A 22,591-nucleotide genomic window follows, 5' to 3' on the forward strand; every position below is an offset into this window, starting at 1 on the left:
TTTGATTCATGAGCATTGATAAAACTGTTGGTTGTTTTCAGCGTGGTGTTATGGGTTTGGTTCAGTCTTCTTACACCTGTAATGTAACTGATGTAATTAAGCACTTTAAAAAAAAAAAAAAAAAACACTTTTAAGAACACATTCTTAATCATAGTAACACATCTTTACTGTTGTAATAGTTTGTATTTGGGACTTTTACTTGTAATGGAGTATTTTTAGTTTTTCCATTTTCCACATCCTTATCTGAAGGAGTCTGCTGCCTCCAGGTGGACAAAATCAGAGTTTATTTTTTCAGGTTTACCTTCACTGTGTGTCTTTCAAAACCAAGACAAGGTTTTGGTTTCAGCACTGTCGACACAAATCACTCATCAACAACATCCTCAGAAAACAAATTCAAGCATATCTTCATCAATATTACTTATTTTTTGCATCTTGTCTTACAGTAACTTAGAGATAAATTAACAATAACCTGCATCACACTGATCTGAACGTTCACTTGCTTCTCCTTTAACCTTTGCAGCATATTTTCCTCTTTCCTATGTGTGATAAAATAATTCATTAGAGGATATTTAGTTAATACTGATTATTTATTGTTTGGCACATGTTGAGTGAAGCATGAAGCCTAACACTAAATTAAAATAAACAAATTAGCTGAGAGGTTGAACCTGATCGTTTGGCTTCAGTTTCTTCAGAGGAGGCATGCAACACCTGAACTACCACCAGATGCCTCCAAGTGTCCAGCCTCTGTAATCTGAGATCGACAAAGCAGTCAGTCAGTCAGTCAGTCAGTCAGTCAGTAGGGTCAGTCAGTCAGTCGTCAAATGCTAGAAAAACCCAAACTTGTTCAGCATTGCACTAGACTATCAGCCTAAAAGGACTGATTATTTCCCATGAACATCACCAATCATGGGCAGACAAAAGCCCAAGAGACACCTGCAGATGGTACATATAAGTTAATTGATTAATTAATTGATTCATTGATTGATTAATTATCAGTGGCTTCAGAACCAAACTTCCTTCATATGCATACAAACAGGCATCCGCCATCTGCCTTTTAGGGCCCTAGTTAGATTACATAGCCATCTTTGTTGTGTCTGTTAAAAAGTATCTAATGACAATAAAAGAAATAGTGAAGTAGTGTCGTTTTTGATAACAGGCTTCATTCAGATCTGGAACAGCATCCGCCAGTTGAGGGTGCCTGTTCTACACCTAAAGTTATAATTAAGATGAATTTAGACTCTTTAAGATGCATACACTCTTTAAACAACTAAGAAGCCACAAGCTGGCATTGAATTCACCATGTTGGATATTGACAATGTATTCTGAAGTTGAATTTCTGGGCTACTCATTTCATTAAGACTAAAATATTATTTGTTTGAGTCTTGTTTTATGTAATCTGCATGTACATGAAGGGAAAATGTGGACTGAAATAAGATTGTAACTCAGTTTTATGTTGTAAAGCATAAAAATGTTTAAAGAGATTTCGATTCCAGATAGAAAATGTACTTAAACAAGGCATTGGAAGGGGAAATTAGGGTGTAAAACAACAAAAACAGTGTCAGCAGCGGCAGCATTGTACGTTAGTTGTGAATATGTGCTTTGTCATTGTTGTGTCTTCAATTGTCTAAACTTTTCTAATAAAAAATTAGGTTAAAGGGTGATTTTTAAAAAAAAAAAATGTTTTATTGTAATATTCTTTTTGTTGTAATTATTTAATACAATCTTCTTCTGTGGACTGTTTTAAGTCCCTATATAACACCACGCTGGTTCTTTCTGTGTTTGTCACAGTGCGCGTTGAATAGCGGTCGTTGATTTGCTGCCTTTGCTGTCAATCAACACCATTGTAATCACTGATTGGCTACAAAGTGCACCTTTTGTCCACCCTTGTCGCGTGATCCTCAGTCTCAGAGACGCTGGGGGAATGGAAACATGGCGACTTCCATGGAGGTTCCTGTGAGGATGCTTTGAAATATTTAAGCAAAGATAAGCGTTTCTCTTTATTAAAACGTTTTAGTCTGACTTTATTCATATTTGATAAATGAAACTGACAGAGCGTTGGTAAAACAACACGAGTTTCCAGCTAGTTTGTAAAATAAAGTACAGAGTGACTGAGTAAACTCTCAGAAAACTGGAATAATGAACAAAGTGCAGGTATAAAACCATGTCATGTAGGATCTTAACAGAATCAGACAACAGCTTTGCTTTTAACCTGTTTATGTTTAAATGTGTTTGTGAATTAAGCTGTATAAAACAACTGAAGTACATGCTCTTTAAGGTGTAATTTTAGCTGTATAAAATACTGAAGTAAATACTACACTGTATGAATTCTTTACAGGGAGTGAAAGTTCTGCATCCAAACTTACAGTATGCAAGTATTATCAGCAAAATATAATTCAAGTATGAAAGCTGAAGGTTGTTACTGAGCAGTAAAATGGGTCAGTGTTTTACAATTATAATGTATATTTCTATTACAGCTGCATTAATGGGTATGTTGCATTTTACAGCCAGTGTTTCCCATTAATGATATAGACTGTGGCAGTCTGCCATGATGTTTTTGTTCTGGCAGTCTTATAATGAACCATAAATTTTGTAGCAAGTAGAGTGTCACAAAGCCAAGTTTCTAACAATGTAAAATAGCACAGGGAAGAAGTTGCAGTTAATGTTACAATGCACATAAAAGTAGGTGTTGTTAATGTGATTGAAATTGTTTATCGTGTAAATAATTGGTTGATGTCCAACAAAATACAGCTTTAAACATATGAGGGGCTTTTTAAAAAAAAAAAAAAAAAAAGCAAATTAAGTGACTTTAGGATTTGGACCTAACAGTTCTGTATCAACACAAATGAGCTTTGATGATAATTCAGATTTTCTAAACATTGTTGTTGCAGGAAGCGTCCTCCTGCTGGGATCAGGATCTGCACTTTTTTCCATTTGTTTAAGGTTTTAAGGAGCACATACTGAAGGTAAAGCTGCAGCAGTTCTTATTATGTCCACCTGGAGGCAGCAGACACCTTCACACATTAAAGCAGAAATACCACAGTGTAGAAATACCGCCTTAAAAGAAAAGGTTTGTAAATGGAAAAAAAAAGTACATTAGTGTGATCAGAAAGCAGAGGGTTAATACAGGACTCTGCCTTCCTTCATGTCCTCTGGCTAAATATTAGCAGCGCCCTCTTTTGGTCATTTATGAAAACTACAGAATTAAAACTGACTTCACAGTTGGGTCAAAATTTATTATCAGTAATGTCCAGGGGGAATGGTATTTATCTGGTATTTTAAGTGTAGATGTTCTGTTCTTATGTGGTGTTTTTACTTTTTATTACAGTTAAACACATAGAATTAACATGTCAAATAGAAAAATGACAACTGAAAAAGAAACACATTATTTAATAAAATAGAATATAAGTAAAAGAAACTTATTTTAAACTGAAGGTAGACCAGTCTGGTTTTTATTTTATTTTATTTTATTTGTGGTTTGTACTTAAAAGTAAAGACTGTTCATCCATCCATCCATCCATCCAGAGGAACGATGTAACCCATACACAATATGATGCAAGACTGGATATGCTTTAGGTGGAAACCAACCAAAATGCATATCTAAAAGCTTTAAAATAAATAAATAAATGAACAGGAAATGAGGAGATGTTTTTTCAAACAGAGCAGACAGAAAATACCAATATTCGCTCTCTGCTACAGATTTATTGTATCTTCAGTTGTGTATGTATTAAAAATTTATTTTCAGTTCAGTCCCTCTGTATTTTAAATTTACATCTTTACCTAAAATGACTTTATTATTATCCTAATGCATATAGTTTGGTTAAAGATAGCAAATGTAATCAGTGATTGAATTGTTTTTACAGTAGATCTTGTCATACATGAGCGATATGCATTTGAAATATAAGTCTGTGTTTAATTTTAATGTATCATAAAATATGTGCTAGTGCAGTTGTGCTAAAAGAAAAAAATCCCTGATTTGCAGTGATAATTTTTTGTACTTACCGCATTGTAACGCATGTTTACAAGACTTTCTTTATCAATCAGTTACAGCTTTATCCTGTATCAGCTGGATTGATGCCAAAATAAGCTACAATACATGCAAGGGGCAGGGTTTGTTGTGCCTTGCACCACTTGTTTTATCTTGTCTTGCTTAAACTTATAAAACGGCTATGACTGTTCTTCCAAAAACAAATTAAAAAATGAAGCAGCAAAATTTGCAAGAAGAAAATTAGTGTCAAGCAGTTTCATGTTCAGACGTGTCCTATCTGCTTTTTCCAGATTCCGGATGTTGAATTGTTTTGACTGCTGACTGTTCTCCAGAATTCTCAATGAGGTTCAATGAGGAATCGTTGTAAGTGAAGCAAGCATCATGGTGCGTACTTAAAAAGAAAATAATCCACTGGGGAGCTCAGCAAAACCAAAAAGCCTAAAATGGATGAATTCTTTTGTCAGTCATGACCCAAATTTGTGTCACTGTCCAAATACTTACAGACCTGAACAGAAACAGTCTAGACGGTGGAACTACAGGCTGGAGATATTCAGATTTTATAAGTAAAGCATCATTATTTTTGCTTGATAACGTTCATAGTTTTTTAAAGGTTTATTTTCTTTTGCTAGTCATAAAGATTAGCATCCAACATCACACAGCAGTAAACATGTAACTTTCAGGAAGAAACTTTAAGAAGCTGAGATGCTGCTGATAAGGTTGCTTGTAGATGCAAACTTTAACTTCCTAAGACCCAGCTATGGGTTTTCTGTCCACATTTGTGGACAAGAGTTTCACAAATTGATACAAAAAAAAAGAAAAGTAAAGTAAACTGTCCACCACAAAGGACATTCCATAAAAATTTTGAAAACTGCATCTGAAAAAACTGTTGCATCATGATGTTTCCAATATAGGCACTTATTTAATAAAAATATAAAAGGCTTGTAGTTTGCTGACGTTTCCTGGGTCTCAGGAGGTTAAGGGAAGTTGCAAAAGTCGACCTGACAAACCGAGTGTACTGCAGTTTCCTCACAGAGATACTTCATGTTCAAAAACAACACTTAGTTTTCTACTAAATACATCCTATTAATCCCTTATAGAGAAACTAAAAGTACAAACAAAATCTACATCTCTTATTTATTTCTCTCCTCTATTGGATCATTTTCTTCATTCATTTATATGTCACTTATTTTTCTTAAAGCAGTGTATGACTTTCATCACAAATTATTTTTTAAATTTGTAAAACCCAATTGATCGCCTAATTATCACTAATCGAATAGTCTTTCCTTGCTTGTGCACCTGAATCACTTCCCTCATGGTGAACAGCTTCGAAGTTGACTCCATCATAAACACAGTCTGCTTGTTTACGTAAAAAACCGAAACATCACTCGGGCCTTTTCGGAAATTTTGTCGCAAAGTGCGTTGTGGGACTGGGAATTGCACACAGCAACCAAGCAAAAGTGGTTTCTCAAAGATTCAGCAACAAAATGAGCCAGATCGCTACAACGTAAAATTCTCCACTCCACCATGGTTGTTTTAGAGAATGAGTGTAGTCGGTGGATGGAGGAAAAGGCCACATTTGGGTTCAGCACTCACCAAGAGACCATGAAATTGTGCTGAGTTTTGATTCTGGTTATTCTGATTATCTGATGCTGTGGGATAGTTACTGACTGTCCATCCCTTTCTGTGAAAACAAACTTATAACCTGTAGTGGGACGGACTTAATGAGGGTTCCTCAAAACCAATAACTACATCTTTGTGTCATCTTATGTTTGAGTCATTTTCCTTTTTCTGCTTTAATTCTGAGAAAAACACAGCTGAGCATGTAGTCATTTTCTTTATTTAGGAGGAGATACAAAAGGAAAAAAATCAGGCAAACGCATGATTAAATGTGAAGCTACTTTATTCAGACAAATGAAAATGAAAAACAGATACAGACCATAAAAAGTAGAAACAAAGAAATGACCAAAATAATGTGTACGATTAATGTAAATATTGTCTTGTACATAATAATAATAATAATAATAATAATAATAATAATAATAATAATAATAATAATAATAATAATAAAAAGAACAGAAAGTCACCAGGTGCATTTGTTCCAATTTCATGGTGGTTTTATATTATAATTTATTCTTCTATAAAACTAATAAAAACATATATTCACTAAACATATACTAAACATATCTAAAAGGAAAGTGAGAAATCTGTTTGGTTCTCTTAAAGCACACAATTTGTCATTACAAGTTTTATTCTTATTCTCCTGTTATACATAGAAAAAAATTAAAATATGGCAAAAAAAAAAAAAAAAAAGGTTAAACATACAGCAACTGTATAATTCCTACATTTTAGTTTTCATTCACAATACCTTCTTTCTTTTAGTTTTTTTAATAGTGAAAACACTAAATCAGACAAATGGAAAAACAAAAAGTGAGACATAATACAATAACAGAATAAAGTTTGTGGTACACTTTTGGTAAAAATATTATATATGAAAATACATGTATATACTCAGCTGAAATATCTAAAGTAAAAATGATACATCTGTTGATTGAGATGGGTAAAAATATATTGTGATGCTGCTCAACAACAAGACATCGGTTTAGTTTAATCCATATTATTTCATCCATTTAACTGAAATACAGTTTCCATTGAGCATAAGAACAGGATACCTGAAGTTAGTATTTGGAATTATAGACAGATAGTTTATAACAGATTATGTTGGAGCACAGTGTAAGAAAATCAGTCATAAATGAGCTAATTCTAAACAAATACTGAATTTATATCTCAGAATTGAGGATATGAAGTCAGAATTACCTCCACCAGGAGGTATTGTGATCGCTTTGCTTTGTGTGTTTACGTATGTGCGTGTTTGGTTGTTGTTAGCAAGATAACTCAAAAAGTTATGGACAGATTTTCATGAAATTTTCAGGAAATGTTGATACTGGCACAAGGAAGAAATGATTACATTTTGATGGTGATCGGGGGTTGGGGGGCCACGGGGACCCACTGATCCGCCTTGGCGGAGGTCTGCACTCTCCGAGTGCTTTTCTTGTTACTTGATGTGTTGTAAAATGACCTAAAGTGACTGATGTTACAGACTAGTGTTTTATGAAGACATAATGAATGTGGTCACTTCTGCTAAACAGCTTCTTAATCTGTACATTATTTTTATCTATAATGACTTCACTGTGTTCTGTGTCCACGCTGCAGGACTGACACCTGCTTTAATTCACTGACGTCTTTTTGCTGGTTTTTCACAGATGCTTCTCTGAGCCATTTTGCAGGTTTTATCAAGCCAACGATTTAACTTAGTGACTGGTCCTAACTCCCCCATCCTCACACAGTCTTCTCCATCTGGATCTTCGCCTGTCCAGTTGTCTGGCTCCATATTTCTTCTATCATTCCACCAAAACTGTAATCTAAAGAAATGACAGAAAGAAACCAGTTAAACTAAACTGTTCACTGTAATTCTGTAAATTGATGGATGTGTATTATTAATAATCAGACCTCTTTTTCAGTGGTGAGCCGTCTACCCACACCCATTTCCCTTCTGTCTTTGAGTCTGTCAGTCCGATCCAGAATTTATCCTCATCCTTAGTCATGATGTCTTTCACTTTATTCAACAGAAAACGCTGAAGAGTAGAGACTGATGTAACATATGTACAAACTGCAGAAACATGAGGAAGTGGTGAGGTTTGTGTGTCATTTACCTGCTCCTCCTCACTGTCGATCTTCACCAGGTCTGCACCGAACTCTTTGCAGAACCGTCTACCGATGTTCCAGGATGATTTGAAAGTACTGAAATAATATTGCTTCTCCCCATGACGTTCCCATGCTTCATCACAAACTGGACTTGGTTTATCTGTGAACAGATCACAGCAGAGAATCAGGGTTTTGCTTCTTTTACTGTTACTAAATCAAAAACCCTAAAATGGATGATCTCAGAATTGTGTTGTCAGTCACGACCCAAATTTGTGTCACCACCCAAATACTTACAGACCTGAAATCCACATTGAAATCCAAGCAGTTTCTTTTATTTAACAGTGGAACTAGAGGCTGCAGGAGTGTTTTCCATGTAAAACATTGCTTTACACTTAAGCCTTACATGAGCACTTTCTCTTTAACCCTGTTACACCAAAGGTATCATATTTGAAACATGAGGTTTGAAGCCCTCTACATGATCAGTGTGATATTTTTTTCCTGAAAAACCTGATGTATACAATTAGACACATGCAATTCATGGATAATCCATCAGGGGGGAGGAATTCATTCACCAGAGGCCTTTCCAGTGACGCAACAAGACTGTCATTAATGAGGAAGGAGGAAGAACTTTGACAATTATGAAAAGGAATTTGTTAGACATGTTTGTGTTATATTATGTTTTTGTTTGTTCAAAAATAATAATATTTGAGCATTGAGACCCAATGTATCAAATATGATACAAAATTGAAACTCATACATGGAAATTGACATTCGAAACACTTTTTTTTTTTTTTTTTGGTTATTCAGAAGGACCAATAAAGGCTCCAGTTTCAAAGTACTGGAATTTCCTGTCAATGATTTAATGGTTCAGGCTTTACAGGGTTAAAGCTTCATTATCGTCTTTCACTGTTTGGAGACGTTTGAGGTCTGTATGTTTTCAAAAGCTGATGAAAATTGAAAGTGAGTATAATACAGATGTGTGTAAACGATGAGTTTTATACTTTACTCAGTCAGCGATACACGCTGTGGATACATAGTCCTAAGTGCGTTCTGTTGACAGTTTGGAACATCAAAAGTGTCATAGAAGTCTTTTAACCCATAAAGACCCAGTACACTGCAAAAAATCCAAATCTTACTAAGTGTATTTTTCCTCATTTCTAGTCCAAATATCTCATCACACTTAAAATAAGATATGATCACCTAAAGAGTAACTTTTCAGTGAGATATAAGAATTTATATTTAGACAATAGATCTTGAAAATCTTTTCAAGAAATTTTACCAAGATCATTTTCACTTGTTCCGTTGGCAGATTTTTTGCTTAATTCAAGCAAAAATATCGTAATACAAATCTCTGAACGTCCAAATGAGTCATATCTGATGACCATGAAAAGATGACAAATTCCATTTTACACCAATTATTTACATGTATTGATAGGAGTAGTGGATTGATGGATATTAATCATTTTAGATCAATAGATGATTTTGGTTGCCAGTGGCTGCTTGGGTCTTTATGGGTTAAATCAGATTTGTGCAGCCATTTTATTATGTTGGGGGTTTTTTTCTCTTTTCTTGAACTGATGGATCATGTACTTCCCCCTGGGGATTAATAAAGTTAATCTGTATGTATATATAATTAGAATTAAAAATAATACTAAGAGGGATTTTTTTTGGCAAATGAACTAAATTACCTCCAAAAAGTGTTGTCCTTTCAAAATAAAATGACATTCCATCTAATAGTCTTACCTGAGCAGTTTCTCTTTAAAGCTTCAGTCTCCTCTTTCAGTGTTTGGAGACGTCTGTTGGTCCAGAAGTTTTCAAAAGCTGATTAAAATAGAAAGTCAGATGTTACTAAAAAAAAATTGTCAATATTTGAATCAATATTTGGTATATGGTCTTACTTCACAACATAATATAATAAAAGAGTAAAACTATGATGAATAATAACATTTAGAACAAACTAAATGATGTTTGTTTACGTATTTTCTTCATATAATGTCATATATTTGTTTTCTTCATTTTCATAATTTCAACTGTTTTACATCTTTTTCATCCTTTGTGTTATGTTTCTCTTGGCTTTTTTTTTCTTTCTTAATTGTTTATTTGACAGTCACATGATTGCACCGGAATTAGCTAAGAGCTAATTTACATCTGCAGTCCCTGGGCAGCTAAACAGACAACAGTTAATACAAAATATAAAAACAAGACATTACATAAAACAGTTGACAGATAATTTAAAAACAAAGCATAGATACAAATATGACAGTATGGCATAAAGCATTAAATACAATGATAACACGGTAGTCTACAAAAATATATATATGTAGCGTACTTGTGACAATGTCTACAAAGTTTGGTCACGGTCCTGAGAAATTTAGATTTTTGAATTTTTTATACATTTTTGAAATATTTCAAATTTGACTTACAACAGTCCATATTTTGATGACTTATAACATGGAAATGGTTATAGATAAAAATATATTTACTGTTGAGCACCAATAGGAAGTCATTTATGAACGTTCATTTGGGTCCATGACTTTTGACCTTGAGTGACCTTGAACAGTCAAACTCAAGGTCACCAATGTCTGGATTTCAGCAGTCTTCTCCAAAACTACTGGTTGGATTAAGTAAAAAAAAATTGTATATGTATCTTCCTTGGGACAGTGTCTACAAAGTTTGGTCACTGTTCTGAGAAATTTAGATTTTTGAATTTTTTATGCATTTTTTAAATATTTGACATTTTGCCTTTACTTATAGTGGTCCATATTTTGATGACTAATAACATGGAAATGGTTACAGATATCAATATAGTTACTACTGATCCCTGATAGGAAGTCATATATGGACTTTAATTTCATTAGTTGATTTCTCCTCCAGTGAAAGTACCGCCCACTTCTACTGGGAGATTGGCCTCCTGCATCAACACCACAGGACCCTAAACAGAACCTGACAACCTCACAAATTCAACTTGTAATTGATTCTTGACTGTGAGATACAGGGACATTGGTCTTATTTCTTTGTTATGGTTTATACACCATGTTCATGTTGCATCATTTTCTATTTAGTCTTTTACATCATTTTCATCTTGTTGCATCTTTTATTAAGGGTTTTTCTTATATTGTTAACGTCATTTTTCTCTTCTATATCTTTTACAGCTCCATGACTTTAGTGAGTTCAACATTTTGAACCTGTTCCAGAAAATGCTCTTCTTCTATTTTATTTTTAGAAAATTAATCCACATAAATGTTATTACTGTGTTTTTCACTCTGACAGTTGGTGATGCAATAAAATCACCTCCGTGACACAAATGTAAATTGGTGGTGTAAACGTACAGACTCTGTAGATGACGATGAGAGAAGCTGCCAACAGAGCGCCAAGAACCACCAGACCCACTCTCTCTTTCGTGACCTTTGACCCCACAGGAGCTTTACCTATCGAACAGGAAGAAAAGACAGAAAATAACACAAGCTCCTGTAGCCTCTTAACATTCAGTCGTATTAAAACACTTGTCAAACACATCGGAAGGAGAAAATTAAACTTCATTCCCTTCTCAACACCATTTACATACTGCTACAACTGAATGCACTTTATGTATTTATCACATTTTAATTGTATTTTATCAAGATAATTTTCACTTGTTCCATTTTTGCTTGAATTAAGCAAAAAAAATCTTGAATTAAGCAAAAAAATCTGCCAGGTGGAATAAATGAAAATGATCTTGGTAAGATTTCTTGAAATCAGATTTTCAAGAACTGTTGTCTAAAAATAAGTTCTTATATCTCACTGAAAAGTTACTCTTTAGGTGATTAGGTCTTATTTTAAGTGTGATGAGATATTTGGACTAGAAATGAGAAAAATACACTTGGTAAGATTTGGATTTCTGCAGTGCAGGGCCGTATGTTTTACACACCTGATGTAGATGTTCAGAAAAGCTCAGAGTAAATTCAACAGTTATTTTATCAGAACACAGAACGCTGAAGAAAAAGTGACTTTTTCAGTAAAACATATTAACTGAACATAAAACAAGTGTCTCCAAACACTGATATTTATCACACTGCATGAGTTTTACTGTGAGTCAGTTCCACAGTCACAGTCTTTAGTGCATTTTCACCATCATTATCCTGTTGGTTTTCACACTGTATCAAAGGGTTAAAACGACCTTAACTGTCCTGGTTTAATTTGTTGTAGTTGGTACATTTTTTGACACCTACCAACTGAGGAACTGTCTACTTCCTCATTTTCTATCTTCCTTCTTTTCTGTTTTAATTTTTACAGTAAACTAATTTTTCTCTATAAAAACTTTATTTCTATTTATTGTTTTCATTTTTCAACAGTGAAGTTGTTGTAAAAAGATAAAATATTCCAACAATCAAACACTTAACAAACATCTTCAAAGTTCAATTCCATTTGTCATGAATAAAGTGAAGAGAAAAGAAAATAAGTGGCTCTGTCCATTTCCTATCATTTCCTGTCACTTTCAGCTTCTAGAGTCTATATATTTATCCTCCACTCTGAAAAAATATAAACAAAAAATTAAATGTTGACATTTTTCCATCATATATGGACTGTTTTTACCTTCTCTGTGGCTCCGTCGGCTCATTGTGCTGAGTTTTGATCCTGATTATTCTGATTATCTGATGCTGTGGGATAGTGACTGACTGTTCATCCCTTTTTGTTAAAACAAACGTCTATAACCTGTAGTGGGACGGACTGAATCAGAGTTCCTCAAAACCAATAACCACATCTTTGTGTCATCTTATGTCTAAGTAATTTTTCCTTTTTCTGCGTTAATTCTGAGAAAAACACAACTGAGCATGAAGTCATTTTCTTTATTTAGAAGGAGACACAAAAGAAAAAAAAATCAGGCAAAAGCACGATTAAATGTGAAGCTACTTTATTCAGACAAATGAAAATGAAAAATCTAAAACGGTAAATCTAAATATTGTCTTGTACATAATAAAAAAAAACAAAACAAAACAGAAATTCACCAGGTGCATTTGTTCTATTTCCATGGTGGTTTTATATCAAGTTCTATTCCTCTATATACAAATACAAACATATATACAGGGTGGGGAAGCAAAATTTACAGTATTTTGAGGCAGGGATTGAAAGACAGAGTATGACCAATTCGTTTATTGAAAGTCATGAGAATTTATTTGCCACAAGAAAATTGACATAATAGAAAATGTTTTTGTTCTATGTGTCCTCCTTCTTTCTCAATAACTGCCTTCACACGCTTCCTGAAACTTGCGCAAGTGTTTCTCAAATATTCGGGTGACAACTTCTCCCATTCTTCTTTAATAGTATCTTCCAGACTTTCTCGTAATAGTTTTGCTCATAGTCATTCTCTTCTTTCCATTATAAACAGTCTTTATGGACACTCCAACTATTTTTGAAATCTCCTGTGGTGTGACGAGTGCATTCAGCAAATCACACACTCTTTGACGTTTGCTTTCCTGATTACTCATATGAGCAAAAGTTTCTGAAAAGGTATGGATAATAGTGTTAAGTATGATTATGACATCAATATATGTTTGGTTTCAAAACAATTGACGTAGTGCCTGTTGAGAAAAAACAACTAAATGTTCATTGTAAATTTTGCTTCCCCACCCTGTACATTAAATATAAACTGCACATATCTAAAAGGAAAGTAAGAACTCTGTTTGTTTCTCTTAAAGCACATTTGTTGTTATTTGTCCATCCATTGTGGTGTCATTCTATAATGATGATGATGATGATGATTATTATTATTGTTATTTTTAGAAAAAGCCCTGCATATCCTCAACAGATGATGAAACTCAAGCTCAAATATGGTTAAAAATATGGTTAAACATGCAGCGACTGTATACTTTTTACATTTTATATTTCATTCACAATACCGTATTCTTTTTTTGTTTTTAATTAAATAACACAAACACCAAATCAAACAAATGGAAAAACAGAAATTGAGACATAAAAAAGACAATGATAGAACAGTTTTATATATGTATTTTTTAGGTTTAAAATTTTTTTTTTAAATCTTATATATAAAAAATACAGGTATACAGTATGCTCAACTGAAATATCTAAAAGTAAAAATGATAAATCTGTTGTTTGAGATGGGTGAAATATGTTGTGATGCTGCTCAACAACATGACATCAGTTTAGTTTAATCCAGATTATTTCATCCATTTAGTTGAAATACAGTTTCCATTGAGCATAAGAACAGGATACCTGAAGTTAGTATTTGGAATTATAGACAGATGGTTTATAACAGATTATGTTGGAGCACAAAGTGAAAAAAATGGGCTTATTATGATCAAATATTGAATTTATATCTCAGAATTGAGGATATGAAGTCATAATTACTTCATGTGTTGTAAAATGACCTAAAGTGACTGATGTTACAGACTAATGTTTTATGAAGACATAATGAATGTGGTCACTTCTGCTAAACAGCTTCTTAATCTGTACATTATTTTTGTCTATAATGACTTCACTGTGTTCTGTGTCCACGCTGCAGGACTGACGCCTGCTTTAATTCACTGACGTCTTTTTGCTGGTTTTTCACAGATGCTTCTCTGAGCCACTTTGCAGGATTTATCAAGCCAACGATTTAACTTAGTGACTGGTCCTAACTCCCCCATCCTCACACAGTCTTCTCCATCTGGATCTTCGCCTGGCCAGTTGTCCGGCTCTATAGGTTTACTATCATTCCACCAAAACTGTAATCTAAAGAAATGACAGAAAGAAACCAGTTAAATTAAACTGTTTACTGTAATTCTGTAAACTGATGGATGTATATTGTTAATATTCAGACTTGTCATCCAGTGATGAGTTGTCTACCCACACCCATTTCCCTTCTGTCTTTGAGTCTGTCAGTCCAATCCAGAATTTATCCTCTTCCTCAGTCATGATGTCTTTCACTTTATTCAACAGAAAACGCTGAAGAGTAGAGACTGATGTAACATATGTACAAACTGCAGAAACATGAGGAAGTGGTGAGGTTTGTGTGTCATTTACCTGCTCCTCCTCACTGTCGATCTTCACCAGGTCTGCACCGAACTCTTTGCAGAACCTTCTACCGATGTCCCAGGATGATTTGAAAGTACTGAAATAATAGCACTTCTCCCCATGACGTTCCCATGCTTCATCACAAACTGGACTTGGTTTATCTGTGAACAGATCACAACAGAGAATCAGGGTTTTGCTTCTTTTACTGTTACTAAATCAAAAACCCTAAAATGGATGACCTCAGAATTGTGTTGTCAGTCATCACCCACATTTGTGTCACCACCCAAATACTTACAGACCTGAAATCCACATTGAAATCCAAGCAGTTTCTTTTATTTAACAGTGGAACTAGAGGCTGCAGGAGTGTTTTCCATGTAAAACATTGCTTTACACTTAAGCCTTACATGAGCACTTTCTCTTTAACCCTATTACACCAAAGGTATCATATTTGATTCATGAGGTTTGAAGCCCTCTACATGATCAGTGTGATATTTTTTTCCTAAAAAACCTGATGTATACAATTAGACACATGCAATTCATGGATAATCCATCAGGGGGGAGGAATTCGTTCACCAGAGGCCTTTCCAGTGACGCAACAAGACTGTCATTAATGAGGAAGGAGGAAGAACTTTGACAATTATGAAAAGGAATTTGTTAGACATGTTTGTGTTATATTATGTTTTTGTTTGTTCAAAAATAATAATATTTGAGCATTGAGACCCAATGTATCAAATATGATACAAAATTGAAACTCATACATGGAAATTGATATTTGAAAACCTTTTTTTTTTTTTTTTTTTTTTTTTGGTTATTCAGAAGGACCAATAAAGGCTCCAGTTTCAAAGTACTGGAATTTCCTGTCAATGATTTAACGGTTCAGGCTTTACAGGGTTAAAGCTTCATTATCGTCTTTCACTGTTTTGAGACGTTTGAGGTCTGTATGTTTTCAAAAGCTGATGAAAATTGAAAGTGAGTATAATACAGATGTGTGTAAACGATGAGTTTTATACTTTACTCAGTCAGCGATACACGCTGTGGATACATAGTCCTAAGTGTGTTCTGTTAACAGTTTGGAACATCAAAAGTGTCATAGAAGTCTTTTAACCCATAAAGACCCAGTACACTGCAAAAAATCCAAATCTTACCAAGTGTATTTTTCTCATTTCTAGTCCAAATATCTCATCACATTTAAAATAAGATATGATCACCTAAAGAGTAACTTTTCAGTGAGATATAAGAATTTATTTTTAGACAATAGATCTTGAAAATCTTATTTCAAGAAATCTTACCAAGATCATTTTCACTTGTTCCGTTGGCAGATTTTTTGCTTAATTCAAGCAAAAATATCTTAATACAAGTCTCTGAACGTCCAAATGGGTCATATCTGATGACCATGAAAAGATGACAAATTCCATTTTACACCAATTATTTACATGTATTAATAGAAGTAATGGATCGACAGATATTAAACATTTTAGATCAATAGATGTTAGATCAATAGATGATTTTGGTTGCCAGTGGCTGTTTGGGTCTTTATGGGTTAAATCAGATTTGTGCAGCCATTTTATTATGTTGGTTTTTTTTCTCTTCTCTTGAACTGATGGATCATAAACTGGGGATTGATAAATTAATCTGTATGTATATAAAATTAGAATTAAAAATAATACTAAGAGGGTTTTTTTTTTTTTTCAAATGAACTAAATTACCTTCAAGAAGTGTTATCCTTTCAAAATAAAATGACATTCCATCTAATAGTCTTACCTGAGCAGTTTCTCTTTAAAGCTTCAGTCTCCTCTTTCAGTGTTTGGAGACGTCTGTTGGTCCAGAAGTTTTCAAAAGCTGATTAAAATAGAAAGTGAGTCAGATGTTATAATATTTGGTATATGGTCTTACTTCACAACATAATATAATAAAAGAGTAAATCTGTGATGAATAATAACATTTAGAACAAACTAAATGCTGTTTGTTTACATATTTTCTTCATATAATGTCATATATTTGTTTTCTTCATTTTCATAATTTCTCTCAACTGTTTATATCTTTTTCATCCGTTGTATTATGTTTTTCTTGTGCGTTTTTTTTTTACATTTATAATTATTTATTATTATTTATTGTTAATTTGACAGTCACACGATTAAACTCGAGTTAGCTAAGAGCTAATTGACATGTGCTGTCCCTGGGCAGCTGAACAGACAACAGTTAATACAGAATATAAAAACAAGACATTACATGAAACAGCTGACAGATAATTTAAAAACAAAGCATAGATACAAATATGACAGTATGATATAAAGCTTTAAATACATGGATAATGTAATCTAAAAAAAAAAAAATGTATATGTATCTTCCTTGGGACAATGTCTACAAAGTTTGGTCACAGTTCTGAAAAATTTTGATTTTTGAAAGTTTGACGCATTTTTTAAATATTTGAAATTTGCCTTCACTTATAGTGGTCCATATTTTGATGACTAATGACATGGAAATGGTTACAGATATCAATATAGTTACTACTGATCACTGATAGGAAGTCATATATGGACTTTAATTTCATTAGTTGATTTCTCCTCCAGTGAAAGTACCGCCCACTTCTACTGGGAGATTGATCTCCTGCATCAACACCACAGGACCCTAAACAGAACCTGACAACCTCACAAATTCAACTTGTAATTGATTCTTGACTGTGAGATATAGAGACATCGGTCTTATTTCTTTGTTATGGTTTGTACACCATTTTTTTCACGTTGCATCATTTTCTATTTAGTCTTTTACATCATTTTCATCTTGTTGCATCTTTTATTAAGGGTTTTTCTTATATTGTTAACATTATTTTTCTCTTCTATATCTTTTACAGCTCCATGACTTTAGTGAGTTCAACATTTTGAACCTGTTACAGAAAATGCTCTTCTTCTGTTTTATTTTTAGAAAATTAATCCACATAAATGTTATTACTGTGTTTTTCACTCTGACAGTTGGTGATGCGATAAAATCAGCTCCGCGACACAAATGTAAATTGGTGGTGTAAACGTACAGACTCTGTAGATGACGATGAGAGAAGCTGCCAACAGAGCGCCAAGAACCACCAGACCCACTCTCTCTTTCGTGACCTTTGACCCCGCACGAGCTTTACCTATCGAACAGGAAGAAAAGACAGAAAATAACACAAGCTCCTGTAGCCTCTTAACATTCAGTCGTATTAAAACACTTGTCAAACACATCGGAAGGAGAAAATTAAACTTCATTCATTTCTCAACACCATTCACATACTGCTACAACTGAATGCACTTTATGTATTTATTACATTTTAATTGTATTTTATTGTATGTTCAAATGGTATTTTCATTGTATTTTCATTGTATTTTGCACTGTAAAGCACTTTGTGACTTTCTGTCTGTTAAAAGTGCTCCATAAATAAAATTTACTTTCTTACTTACAAGGATGTCATGTTTTTGTGTTTCGTTTATTCTACTTAGTCGACACTTTTTGCATCTTTTAGTGGAAGGAAAAACACAAAACACTTGACAGTCACTCTCAGTTAAATTCAATTCTGAGAGATAACTGAAAAAAATCTAAATCTTATGAAGTGTATTTTTTCATTTCTAGTCATCACACTTAAAATATAACATAATCACCTAAAGAGTAACTTTTCAGTGAGATATAAGAACTTATTTTTAGATAACAGATCTTGAAAATCTTATTTCAAGAAATCTTACCAAGATCATTTTCACTTGCTCCACTGGCACAATTTTTGCTTAAATTAAGTTTTTTTTTCTTGAAGTGTGATGAGATATTTTGACTAGAAATGAGAAAAATACACCTGGTAAGATTTAGATTTTTGCAGTGTAAAACTGGACAAGATACAAAAATATTCTGATTTAATGGGTGATACATGTTTATTTTTGCCTAATAATGTTCATAGTTTTTTAAAGATTTTTTTTTTTTTTGCTGGTCAGAAATATTAGCATTCAACAGCTCACAACAATGAACATGTGGACTCTAATAGAGGAAGAGAACACTGACTTTCAGGAAGAAACTTTAAGAAGCTGAGATGCTGCTGATAAGGATGTTTGTAGATGCAAACTTTAAGGGAAGTTGCAGACGTTGACTTGACAAACCAAGTGTACTGCAGTTTCCTCACAGAGGTACTTCATGTTCAAAAACAACACTTAGTTTTCTACTAAATACATCCTATTAATCCCATATAGAGAAACTAATAGTACTAACAAAATCTACATCTCTTATTTGCTATTTCTCTCCTCCGTTGGATCATTTTCTTCATTTTTTTCTTGTTTTTTTTTTTTTTTTTTAACATTTTCAGTTCATTTGTCTTTTTTCTCAAGTTTTTCACATCATTTTCATTATGTTGAATTTTTTACTTTGGTTAGTTCTTGTGTGGGTTTTTTTTTTTTTTACATCTTGTTGCATCTTTTATTTGATTTTTCTCTTCTGTCTTTTATTTTGTTTTATTTGTTGCATCTTGTACTTTGGTTTGTTCTTGTGTTTACACATTATGTTGGTTTTGTTGCATCTTTTTCTTAATTTTTGTCTTGTGTTTTTTACATTATGTTCGTCTTGTTTCATCTTTTACTGAGGTTTTGTCTCATGTCTTTAACGTCATTTTTGTCATTCTGTATCATGCTATATTTACTGAAGGGCGAGGTCAAGGGCGTCACAAATGGACAGTCCACTACTTTTTGATTGATAACTTTTGCAACAGACAAGTTAAAAAAAATATATTACACATAATTGTAGAAGTCTAAATGCCTTCTTAAACATACTCAAAGGGCAAAATTTAGTTTTAAATATTTTTTAATGAAAAATATCAAGAACTACTGTATCACAGATGGACAAAAAAATTAACGTCCATTTTTTGCAAGAATTACAAAGTTCTCAAAAGAGAAGTTCCTCTGACATTTTTTATCCTAAAATGTATTCAGTGTATACCTTAAACCCTCTATTTCAAATCCTAATAATTAGTTAGAGGAAAAAAAATATTTGATCTTTCCTAAATAGTAAGAGTTTTGACAAATGGCAGCGTCACAGATGGACAACAAAATTAAATATCAAATTAAACATTTTTTGTTTCAGTTATCAATATCATATACATTTTTTAATTATTTTTTTATTTACAACATACAAATAATGTTAACATTATATTCAAATCTATTTTGTATAGATATATACATTTATTAATTTAAACACTGCGTGTTTAGAATATGACATAAATAACATAATAGTCAAATATCAGTGTATTTGGAATAAATGTAGTTTATTTATGAGAGTTTATGAAATGAACCAGAATGAAAAAAAAAACTTTGTCACTTTCCAAACATTCACACTCATAAAACTCCCCAACTTTTTTTTTTTTCCACAAATTTTTTCTCATTTCAAAATACATTTTCCTGAAAATATAAGTAATAACCTACCCAAAAATATCAGTTTGGTGTAGTTTATTGTAATTTAATTTTTTTGACCAGATGCTAACCTCCCCTTGACTTGGCCCTGAAGCCTTTCTTGTGTATTTCACTACACAAACACATTTCATCTTTGTTAGTTCTTTTTTCTGCTACATTTCAACAAATCTCTCATTTTTTCCCATATTTTCTTTGTCTTTCCTGCAAAAAAAAAAGTGCCTCAGTGGATGTAAATTTAATATAGGTGCAGCCCTGAGTGCAGAATGACTCACCTTTACTCCAAGACACCACTAACCCTTAAAGAACTGTTTTTCTGGTGATTTTCCATCTCACCTCTCCTTATTGTACCCTCTGCTTTGACTTACTGATCATTTAAATCAGACGTGTCAAAGTCCTTTTAGTTCAGGGGCCACAAGCAACTCAATATGAGCTCAACTGGGCCAGAGCAATAAAACAGTATAATAACTTATAAATAATGTCAACTTCAAACATTTCTCTTTGTTTCAGAGTGAAAAAAGTTACATTATGAAAATGTTTACATCCACAAATAATTCTTGAAAATGTGAATAACATGAACAACCTGAAATTTATTATGAAAAAAAAAATAGAATTTTAACAATATTATGTCTCAGCTGATCATTTATACACATGCATTACAGCTTTAACAGATACAGTGGATCTACAAAAACACAAAACATGTAGTAACAGGCAGAATATTGTTAAAATTATACTTACTTCTCATAAGACATATCGGGTTGTTCATATTTGTTCAAGTCTTTCACATTTTTTTGTGACGGGATAGTTTGTAAATGTAAACATTTTCATGGAATTTAATTAATTCACACTTAAACAAAGATAAAAAAAAATTAACCCACTTCGTCACGATTGTTGGGAGATCTTCCTGATGATTTGACAATAAATGACAAATACCTTCTAAAAATCTTTGATGCAGCAGCAGCAAAAAAAAAAATCAATCCCTCATAAATGACCACTGGTGTCGGCTGAAAATTGTTGATGAAATTCACAAAATGGAGAGAATAATATTTATGCTGAGGCTGCAAGATGAACTTTACATAATAAGATGGGGCAAATGGAATAGTTTATTTAAATACAATTAATGTGTGGTTTATCATTGTCCTGTGAAATGCTATAAACTGCTGCTCTAAAAATTCAGTTAATTTCATAACTTGATTGCTATTTCATTCATAACTGTAACCTAAATTATCATTACTATTAGATTGTGACTACTATCCGTTGCCGATTGTTGTTTGCTATGTTCTGTATGACAAAATGATAAATAACTAATAATAAGTGTCAAAAAAAAAAAAAAAAAAACAGAAAAATTTGGAGTTGTATTCAAACCACTTAAGATTGAATTGTTTTGTATGAGGCCCCTGAACTAAAGGGATTTTCACACCATTTATTGCATGATTTCTTCAGTGTAAATTTTGATTTTGGCCCAGGGCCGTATGTTTTACATCCCTGATATAGATGTTCATAAAAGCTCAGAGTAAATTCAGTGGTTATTTTATCAGAACACAGAACACTGAAGAAAAAGTGACTTTTTTAGTAAAACATATTAACTGAACATAAAACAAGTGTCTCCAAATACTGATATTTATCACACTGCATGGGTTTTACTGGTGAGTCAGTTCCACAGTCACAGTCTTTAGTGCATTTTCACCATCATTATCCTGTTGGTTTTCAAACTGTATCAAAGGGTTAAAACGACCTTAACTGTCCTGGTTTAACTTTTTGTTGTTGGTACATTTTTTGACACCTACAAACTGAGAAACTGCCTATTTCCTCATTTTCTATCTTCCTTCTTTTATGTTTTAATTTTTACAGTAAACTTTATTTCTATGAATTTATTGTTTTCATTTTTCAGCAGTGAAGTTGTTGTAAAAGAATAAAATATTCCAACAATCAAACACTTAACAAACATCTTCAAAGTTCAATTCCATTTGTCATGAATTAAATGAAAAGAAAATCAAATAAGTGGCTCTGTCCATTTCCTATCATTTCCTGTCACTTTCAGCCTCTAGAGTCTATATATTTATCCTCCACTCTGAAAAAATATGAACAAAAAATAAAACGTTGACATTTTTTCATTATATATGGACTGTTTTTACCTTCTCTGTGGCTCCGTCGGCTCATTGTGCTGAGTTTTGATCCTGATTATTCTGATTATCTGATGCTGTGGGACAATTACTGACTGTTCATCCCTTTGTGTTAAAACAAACGTTTATAACCTGTAGTGGGATGGACTGAATCAGAGTTCCTCAAAACCAAAAACCACATCTTTGTGTCATCTTATGTTTGAGTCATTATTCTTTTTTCTGCTTCAGTTCTGAGAAAAACACAACTGAGCATGAAGTCATTTTCTTTATTTAGAAGGAGACACAAAAGTAAAAAAATCAGGCAAACGCTCGATTAAATGTGAAGCTACTTTATTCAGACAAATGAAAATGAAAAACAGATACAGAGCATAAAAAGAAGGAAC

At 32.9% G+C, this 22,591-nt stretch overlaps 2 protein-coding genes and 1 long non-coding RNA gene across 4 annotated transcripts; 1 reads left to right on the forward strand and 2 right to left on the reverse strand.

Annotated features, from left to right (window-relative positions):
• The first annotated feature begins 1,913 nt into the window (after positions 1-1,913).
• LOC115428886 (uncharacterized) lies at positions 1,914-7,315 on the forward strand. The gene is made up of 4 exons (XR_003936702.1): positions 1,914-1,953; positions 2,889-2,963; positions 4,276-4,369; positions 7,246-7,315. It is a non-coding gene; the product is annotated as an uncharacterized LOC115428886 (long non-coding RNA).
• Positions 7,156-12,372, reverse strand: LOC115428884 (CD209 antigen-like protein E). Of its 2 annotated transcripts, XM_030148119.1 has the most exons (6): positions 12,260-12,372; positions 11,017-11,115; positions 9,431-9,508; positions 7,696-7,847; positions 7,493-7,617; positions 7,156-7,404 (listed from the first exon to the last, which is right to left on the reverse strand). In XM_030148119.1, the coding sequence occupies exons 1-6, from the start codon at positions 12,282-12,284 to the stop codon at positions 7,215-7,217; spliced, it is 669 nt and encodes a 222-aa protein (XP_030003979.1). In that variant the 5' UTR covers positions 12,285-12,372; the 3' UTR covers positions 7,156-7,214. The 2 variants fall into 2 exon arrangements, with proteins under 2 accessions (XP_030003979.1, XP_030003978.1); XM_030148118.1 differs by lacking the exon at positions 12,260-12,372 and having other exon boundaries at positions 11,017-11,281.
• Positions 12,373-13,184: 812 nt separating this feature from the next.
• Positions 13,185-22,312, reverse strand: LOC115428885 (CD209 antigen-like protein E). Its single transcript, XM_030148120.1, has 6 exons — positions 22,221-22,312; positions 17,706-17,804; positions 16,439-16,516; positions 14,687-14,838; positions 14,484-14,608; positions 13,185-14,395 (listed from the first exon to the last, which is right to left on the reverse strand). The coding sequence occupies exons 1-6, from the start codon at positions 22,243-22,245 to the stop codon at positions 14,206-14,208; spliced, it is 669 nt and encodes a 222-aa protein (XP_030003980.1). The 5' UTR covers positions 22,246-22,312; the 3' UTR covers positions 13,185-14,205.
• Positions 22,313-22,591: the final 279 nt, after the last annotated feature.

Source organism: Sphaeramia orbicularis, chromosome 11 (genome assembly GCF_902148855.1).
Source record: "Sphaeramia orbicularis chromosome 11, fSphaOr1.1, whole genome shotgun sequence".
NCBI classification, from domain to species: domain Eukaryota; kingdom Metazoa; phylum Chordata; class Actinopteri; order Kurtiformes; family Apogonidae; genus Sphaeramia; species Sphaeramia orbicularis.

What these genes read in the sequence shown, in the direction of transcription:
- LOC115428884 (XM_030148118.1), bottom strand. Translation starts at nt 11,227, where the DNA reads ATGAAGTTTAATTTTCTCCTTCCGATGTGTTTGACAAGTGTTTTAATA. An exon ending in TTTAAAGAGAAACTGCTCAG is followed by an intron (nt 7,848 to 9,430) that starts GTAAGACTATTA and finishes ATCTGTTCACAG; the next exon opens with ATAAACCAAGTCCAGTTTGT. An exon ending in TCGACAGTGAGGAGGAGCAG is followed by an intron (nt 7,618 to 7,695) that starts GTAAATGACACA and finishes TCTACTCTTCAG; the next exon opens with CGTTTTCTGTTGAATAAAGT.
- LOC115428885 (XM_030148120.1), bottom strand. Translation starts at nt 22,245, where the DNA reads ATGAGCCGACGGAGCCACAGAGAAG. An exon ending in TTTAAAGAGAAACTGCTCAG is followed by an intron (nt 14,839 to 16,438) that starts GTAAGACTATTA and finishes ATCTGTTCACAG; the next exon opens with ATAAACCAAGTCCAGTTTGT. An exon ending in TCGACAGTGAGGAGGAGCAG is followed by an intron (nt 14,609 to 14,686) that starts GTAAATGACACA and finishes TCTACTCTTCAG; the next exon opens with CGTTTTCTGTTGAATAAAGT.